Source organism: Stenella coeruleoalba, assembly GCF_951394435.1.
Source record: "Stenella coeruleoalba genome assembly, chromosome: 1".
In the NCBI taxonomy this organism is placed as follows: domain Eukaryota; kingdom Metazoa; phylum Chordata; class Mammalia; order Artiodactyla; family Delphinidae; genus Stenella; species Stenella coeruleoalba.
This window is the reverse complement of record NC_137169.1, coordinates 161,779,741-161,788,017: the sequence shown is the minus strand read 5'-3', so window position 1 is coordinate 161,788,017 and position 8,277 is coordinate 161,779,741. Positions and strand designations below refer to the sequence as shown.

General features: G+C 48.3%; 1 protein-coding gene across 2 annotated transcripts in view; it reads left to right on the top strand.

Annotated features, from left to right (window-relative positions):
* The first annotated feature begins 951 nt into the window (after positions 1-951).
* The window catches only part of PM20D1 (peptidase M20 domain containing 1), a 33,599-nt gene continuing 26,273 nt past the window's right edge, over positions 952-8,277 (top strand). For both annotated transcript variants that reach the window (XM_079939572.1, XM_079939571.1), the window contains exons 1-6: positions 952-1,238; positions 3,820-3,906; positions 5,408-5,640; positions 6,089-6,175; positions 7,422-7,555; positions 7,855-7,974. In XM_079939572.1, coding sequence (XP_079795698.1) covers positions 1,064-1,238; positions 3,820-3,906; positions 5,408-5,640; positions 6,089-6,175; positions 7,422-7,555; positions 7,855-7,974 — 836 coding nt within the window. In that variant the 5' untranslated portion in view covers positions 952-1,063. The remainder of the gene's footprint in view (positions 1,239-3,819; positions 3,907-5,407; positions 5,641-6,088; positions 6,176-7,421; positions 7,556-7,854; positions 7,975-8,277) is intronic.

Here is an 8,277-nt window from a genome sequence, read left to right as displayed (position 1 = left end):
GAAAAACAAATACCATATGCTAACACATATATATGGAATCTAAAAAAAGAAAAATACAAAATGGTCAGAAGAACCTAGGGGCAAGATGGGAATAAAGATGCAGACCTACTAGAGAATGGATTTGAGGATACGGGGAGGGGGAAGGGTAAGCTGGGACAAAGTGAGAGAGTGGCATGGACATATATACACTACCAAACATAAAGTAGATAGCTAGTGGGAAGCAGCCACATAGCACAGGGAGATCAGCTTGGTGCTTTGTGACCACCTAGAGGGGTGGGATAGGGAGGGTGGGAGGGAGGGAGATGCAAGAGGGAAGAGATATGGGGACATATGTATATGTATAACTGATTCACTTTGTTATAAAGCAGAAACTAACACACCATTGTAAAGCAATTATACTCTAATAAAGATGTTAAAAAAAATAAAATAAAAAATCCTTCAGTCTTAATGTATTTGCCTGGAGTTGCAAAAATGCAGTGTTAACATTGATATCAAAAACACTTTCAGCGAATTCCTAAACAGACGCAAACACTCTCATCTAATATACTTCAAAACAATGTCTATAGACAGAGCAATACTGTTCCAATTCAAATGAAATCAAGCCAGGGGGTGCAGAGCTTTCTCAATGGAATCTAAGGGAATGGTAGTCAAGCCCTAAGCTTCAGAGGAAGCGAGAAGTAGATAAAGGTCTGATAAACTTTGTTCATTTATTTGCCTTTCCCCCTTTTATTTGGTCTGTTGTCATCTAGAAAGGGATTTACGAGTATCTCAAAGCAGAAGATCAAGTGCAGGCAAGACCTTGCACTAACTTGCCTGGAACCCCACGCTACGAGCTACAGGGCGAGAAACCACAACCCCCAAAAGGCCTTGCGGGCCTGGGGCGGGGCCGTCCCGTGGATTGGTTGTCCTGCAACTCCAGGCAAGGGATGATTGGCCAGCCCTGGGAATGGAGTGAGACTAAGGCAGTTGCGGGAATTAGAGCAGTGACAGGCCGAAGATCGCCGGCTGGGTATTTAGGTCCAAACTCCAGCCCGCCGACTGGCAGCGAGGAATTGAGAGAAACATGGCTCGGCCGTACGTTTGCCTCCTGACCCTGGCGGCTGTGCTACTGCTAGGTATCGCCGCCGTCTCCAGATCGAAGGGCCTGCGGGGCAAGGGCAAGGGGCATCAGAGGGCGCCGCGAATCCCTTCTCAGTTCAGCCAAGAGGAGCGCGTCGCAATGAAGGAGGCTCTGAAAGGTGAACCTGGGTCCCCTTCACCACTTATTCTCATATATAGGTCGCTGTCTCCTCGGGCCAACCCGCGACTCCCTTCTGCCGCCACAGAGGTCGGCTACTCGAGCTCGAGCTCCGCAACACCCCACCGCCGAGCCCTGGCCCCATTCACGGCACCTCGTGCCCGGCTTGGGGAGCCCATTCTTCTCCTAGACCTGGCTTCTGGGGACTCCAGCGTTCCCAGCCTACCCTGGAAGCTTCAACTTTGCCCTTATCCACACTACCCCACCCCCACCTCCGCTTGCCTGGAGCACGGGGTTTGGCCACAATCTCATCTCTTTTGGAAGAGATGGCTGCCAGTGTGTCAGGGGGTCATCACTGCCTTGGGGAGGACGGGGCAGGGCAAAGAATCCCTCCAACTCCTGCGTGAAATCTCTGGCCCCACCCCTGCTGGAGGTTGGACTGGATACCCTCCTCCCTCATTTGGGGGGTGTTACCCCATCACTGCCCAGCTCCTCTGACTGCCCCCTTGAATTCAGGCTGAGGGTACTGATCACTGCCAATGTAGGACTTGCTGGAAGATGGGGATTCTTGCCCCTCTCCAGGTCTCCTCCTTAGGTGAAGTGATAAAGGAAGGGTCTAACGTCTTTTTAAATGGCACAATTTTAGGGATCTGAGGGTGCAGTCCCTTAACCTGACACTGGAGGGGACCCCCTAAACTCTTCCCCCCACACTCGAGGTTTCTGTGTGGAGGGGGAGTAGGGAGATCTAAGCTGTGGTGTGAAAGGGCAGGGAGAGATGCTGGGGGTGAGGGTGCTGTGTTCTAGACCCCTCATATTATCCCAGTATCCCCTGCCCCCCCTTCCCTCACCCCATGCCCCCAGTTCTGTGGCAAATCCAGATTGTGAAAATGTACAATAAATGTGTAATGAGTAAAAAAAAAAAATACAACAGCTTTTAACTTTGAGAGTTTTCACTTGTTAAATCACTTAAGACTAAATAATCTGAATTTTATCTACAGATAAGGGAAATTGAAGTTTAGGTCAGTTAAATGATCTTCCCCAGCACCCCGCACCTTGGAGTAAGCACTGGGTGACAACATCTAGTGCCTGTAGTTTCTAGATGGCTCCAAAAAGAGGTGTGGGAGTATTGCCGGGGTGTGAGATGTTCCTAATTTCTTCTCCTAAAGGACATCTCTCCCCTAGACCGCAAACCAAGGCTAAAAATTTATTTACCTTCCCAATCTGCATTTTCCAGGAGAAAAGAAGAAAGTTTCTGTTGAGTGCTAGATCCTGTGGTATAATGAGATCCTTCCTCACCATTGGGCTTAACGCCAGTCTTTTCCCTTCCATTAAGTGATGGATTAAAAGAAACTGCCTACGTAAACATGTGCCGGCAGATGCAAAAGCTAGCCCTCATTGTTAAATATAAATTGTGTTTGTGCTGGAGCGATAGGCCTGGGAGGCAGAGCAGGGCTTTCCCAAAGCATCATAGTATAAATAGTTCTCTGAAGGGCATTGGGCAAGCAGCTCACTAGAGTCTCCCTGCACAGAAGAAAGCAAAAGCTAGATTAGAACCTAAAAAAGGGGCCTCATAGCAACATGGCTTAGAATGCTGAGCAGGGGACAAAACACCTGAGTTCAGAACTTGAGTCTGCCTCTCCATCTCATGTAGGCAGTTTTAGTCTTTTTGAACCTTGGCTTCCCCAACTATGTGGTAGGCTATGACGCAGGGTTGACTCTTAGCAAAACTGAGTACAGAAGTCAGAGGCCCTCCCTTGACATCAAGCTGCCCTGGGTGCATTTGTTCCCAGTGTTTTCGGACAGCCATCTAATCAAATAATTTCATGATCCATGTGTTTCTGCGCCCCTCCCCCCCCCCCCCCCCCCCCCCCCGCTGTTTGCATTTGATAGTGGAACTCTTTAAGAATGTAAAGCCTTCACCAAGGGATCAACCTAGTGGCAACTCAGCAACTGAGACTTCCGGGTAGAGTGGATGAGATTGTTTATGACTGAAGAGCTTGTTTGGGAGCTTCTAAATCCACCCCTTCCCAGGCATCATGTGCCCAAAAAGCTGGCCTTGGCTGAGAGAACAGTGAGACTCTGGATGAGCCAGTCTAAGAGGAATATGCCTACTCTCTGTACAGAAAAGCACACAAAGCTTCATTCTCGTAGGGACCCAGGACAGCGGGCTCCTTAGATTCATTGAAGGGAGGGTGGCTTCAGAGGCAGAGTGAGACCTTAGAAGCAATTTATAGCAGCTTCCCACTCAGGGTCAGGATATAAAATCTACTCCTGTCTGACCTCCCCCACCCCATCCCATCTCGGACTTTATTTTCCTTTAAGAACCATATTAGCCTAAATAAATTCAAAGAACTTGAGTTTAAATCCCAGTTCTACTGCTTGTTTCTGGACGGTCTTGAGCAGCTCACCTAACGCCTGTAAGCTTGTTTCCTCAGTTTCGAATAAGGGAAAACGACAGTGCCTACCTCAAAGGATTGTATTGCCCTCCACCATAAGATAATGAATGCAAGAGAACTTTTTATGTACAGAGGGCTGTGGAAAAATCAATGGTTGTTATCATCTTCCATCTCTGACTCTGATAGGTGCCGTCCAGATTCCAACAGTGTCTTTCAGCCCCGAGGAGCTCAACACGACAGCCCTGGCTCAGTTTGGAGAATACATTCATAAAGGTCAGCCACAAACTGTGCACAAGGGGCAGGAGAGGTAGCGCTGGAGACACGGTGCTTTTACGAAGTGATAAAGAAGTTTAATTTGTGACTGACCACGGGCAACCTAATTTGTATGGGCCTCTTTTGACCAAAGTTTGTACACAGTGGGGAGCAATAGAAGGGAGAGTCCAGGACTTAGAGTGGACACAGAGTAGAGACTATAGATTTGCCCTTTGAAGAACCAAGGCACATAGCTGTTGGGTTGGAGTTTGAACTCTCCCAATCTTTGCCCTAAATATGTCAGTCAATACATATAATCTAATCAAAAGGTAGGACTAGGAATTCCTTCTCCCATAGTTGCCAGAACTATGCTCCATGCTCCTCCCACTCCTACCTCCATACACATACCTACAGCCCACACATGTGCACATCCCACCTACCCAAGCCCTACTCCAGATTCATTACTAACACGTTTCTGAGCTTCTAGGCAGTCGACAGCTTTGAACTATCACATCAGTCCTCTCCCCCTACCCCACTGCCCATGAGCTAAAGAAATATGGGTCAACGGAAAAAAGGAGACTTGGAGCTCCCCCTCCCCATAGAAAAAGCTCATGGAAAGTAATGAGGCCACTTTCCTAAATCAAATAAAAAACAGCCCCCCTCAAGTCTCAGGCGGGAGGGGCTGGCAAAGGCACGGCAAGTAGCCCCCTCTCTAACACTCTGGGGACGGGTGGATCTGGGATCAATCCAGCAGGCTGAAAGTCTTCACTAAATAGGAAATAAAAATCAGGAAAGAAATGTACAGTAAGAGTAGACTAGGTAAGCTGGCTGACAAGAAAAAAGCATATTCTTTGTTTTTGTTTGGTTGGTTGGTTTTAGGTATCCACAGAGGTATATATGGATTCTTCCAACACAGCCCAGAGGGAGATCAAAGTTCTTTCTCCCATGTTTCTAAGGCCGCCTGTGTTAATACTTATCTATAACCAGAATAGTTGACCCTGGGAACACCCACACCTGCACACAAAATTGTGGTCATATGCTAGACAGAATAATCTTTTATCTCCATATAACACAAACATTAAAAGTATTATTTTGTAAAAGAAAACTATCTCTGATTTTTTAATATATATATAGTGGTCACGTTTGGTTCCAAGTAATTTGGATACTGGGGCCTATTATATTTAAAATTTAACACAGTCTTCATCTCCGTCATCCTGTAACGTGTATTTGTGACAACATTAGAGGTCAGACCAAGCCAGATATTGAGCTCTTATCTGTCGTAAGGGTGGGGTCTTGATATGCAGGTTATTACACAGTAATAGCACATTATAATATAGGGAAGAGGTATTTCAGAGATTGGGCAAATCAGGAATCAGACTGGCTTTGTACCAGAAGGCTTCCTAAAGGAGGCTGCATGTTTTAAAGGGAAAAGAAAAAAGCAGGGAGAATCAAATGGTAGGAAAACCAAAAGCAACTGTTGAATCTGGCTTTCTCTCATTGCTTTTCATCTCTCTGCTTCTAGTCTTTCCTACTGTGTTCAAAACCAGCTTTATCCAGCATGAAGCTGTGGGAGAGTACAGCCACCTGTTCACTGTCCAAGGCTCGGACCCCAGCCTGCAGCCCTACATGCTCCTCGCTCACATTGATGTGGTGCCTGCCCCTGACGAAGGCTGGGACGTGCCCCCGTTCTCTGGGTTGGAGAGTGATGGCTTCATCTATGGTCGAGGCACACTGGACAACAAGAACTCTCTTATGGTCTTGAAACGCTATGTTCCCTCTGCCTTGGAGTCCTAAAGATTAACCCAGGAGGGGGGTGCTTGGCTAACCCCTGGGAGGCAGGAGGCTATGGTAGAAAGAACCTAGGCTTCAGGATACCTCGGTTGCAGTCATCAGTTTGTTACTTCCCTAGGCCCCGATTTCTCAAGTGTGAAATAGGGATTAGAGCAGATGATCCCCAGGTACCCTTTCAGCTCTGACACTGATAAATTTATGCTTTTCTCTAGGTGGTAAAAGTTTCATGCAGAGCTCTGCTTCCGTACATCCCATCCCCTGGGACCATTTTAATTTGTTCTCTCCAAAGAGAGTCTATCACATCCTAGTCCCATCAGCCCTATTGCCAGCAGCCAAATGTCTCTGATGCCCGTTGGTGCCACACCTTAGAGAATAAGCCTTTCTCCTCTTCCATTGTCCTTCTGTCCCCCAGGCAATCCTGCAGGCCTTGGAGCTTCTGCTGATCAGAAACTACATCCCCCGAAGATCTTTCTTCATCGCTCTGGGCCATGATGAGGAGGTAGAACCCCCTCATCCTATACCTATCTCTGGGTCCCCTATTGGGGGAGGGATTATGCTTCGCCCTGGTCTCGTTTGCCCGGCTGCACTGTCTCCAGGATATGGCGTGGTAATTTGCCAACTTCTCTGTGTATCTGTCGCCAGAAATATCTAAGGACTTTGACCAAAATGCAGATGCCCGGGCTCTGTGCCATAGATCCGAATTTGTTGTTTTTTAAAGACTTTTTTTTTTTTTTTGCGTTACGTGGGCCCCCCACTGCTGCGGCCTCTCCCGCTGCGCGGGCCCAGTGGCCACGGCCCACGGGCCCAGCCGCTCCGCGGCACGCGGATCCTCGCGGACCAGGACACAAACCCGCGCCCCCTGCAACGGCAGGCGGACCCTCAACCACTGCGCCACCAGGGAAGCCCAAGACTTTTTTTCTTAAGAGCAGTTTTAGGTTCACAGCAGAAATGAGAAGATACAGAGATTTCCCTTATTTGCACAAATGCACAGCCTCTGCCAATATCAACATCCCCCACCAGAGTGGTATGTTAGTTACAAATGATGAACCTACACATCATAATCACCCAAAGCTATAGTTTACATTAGGGTTCACTCTTGGTGTTGTACATTCTATGGGTTTGGAAAAATGTGTAATAACATATATGGTATCATTATGGTGTCATACATATTTTCACTGCCCTAAGAAGCCTCTGTGTTCTGCCAATTCATCCCTCTCTCCTTCCCCCAAACCCTGGCAACCACTGATCTTTTTACTGTCTCTATAATTTTGTCTTTTCTAGAATGTTATATAGTTGGAATTATACAGTATATAGTCTTTTCAGATTGGCTTCTTTCACTTAGTGATATGCATAGATCTGAATTTTTAACAGACTCCCTGGTAATACCTGAGGCAGGCACGTAATCCATCAGATACGCCTAGAGAAGGACTGGTGTGATGGGAAGAGAAATAACAGGGAGATCAACGAATGTGTTTTATTTCCAGTGATGCCACTTGCTTTGACCCTGGGCAAATCACTTCACGCTCTGGGTCCCAGTCTCTTCCCTTGTGAAATGAGGGGCATTGGGCCCTTCCAGCTCTGACACTCCAGGATTCTGTGAGGCAGGATTGTCAAGGGCCCTGCCCCCCAGGAAGAAGCCTGGGTGGGGAGGCTCTGGAGCCCCCAGCTATGCTGAATGGGTCTCTATGAGCTACCTCTGGAGGTCAGGCTGAGAAGGACTGTGGCTCTGGGTTCAATGTCTGCAGGTATCAGGGGTAAAGGGGGCTCAGAAGATCTCAGCCCTCCTACAGGCAAGGGGCATCCAGCTAGCCTTCATTGTGGATGAGGGGAGCTTCATCTTGGATGGTTTCATTCCCAACCTCCAGAAGCCCTTTGCCATGTGAGTAAAGCACCCCAGCCCCCAGCTTGGAAGGCGTTCTCACCCCATTAGAGTTGACCTCAGCCTGGTGTCTCTAGACCATGCGAAACAACTCTTTATTTTACTCCTCTTGCTTTAATCACCCCGATCTTCGACCAGGTCTGGGCTTCCCTTTCCCTTCCTCCTCTAGAGTACATTTTGTTAAGCAGCATGAAGCTGACCTCCTGGCCCACCGGACACTGCACAGATGGGCCTGGGGCCTATGGGATCATTCAGGGTGGGAGGAGGTCAGGAGGGCCCTCTCTGACCCTCTCCTACAGGGTTTCAGTCTCCGAGAAGGGTGCAATTGACCTCATGCTGCAAGTAAACATGACTCCAGGCCATTCTTCAGCTCCTCCAAAGGAAACAAGCATTGGCATCCTCGCAGCTGCTGTCAGCCGGTAAGCAATTCCTGGCCCTGCTCCCTTGCCAGACTCAGGCTGGAAGACCTGGCATTTTCCCACTTTGAGTGTGAGGAAGCTAAGCTTCTTGTCCTGAAGCTGGGCTGAGAAGCCGCCATGGGGGCTGCGGGAAGGACAGTGGGTTAGACATCAGAAGAGGATCTATCCATTATGGCAAGTAAGGGCCAGCAGGCAAAAGCTAGGTTAGGTAGCTGGAACAGTCCAAAGTCCAGGCCTGAAGTTAGAGCTCACAAGCTGGAAAAGAACTGTCTAAATTCTCCACCTGCCCTGGCAAGATAACTA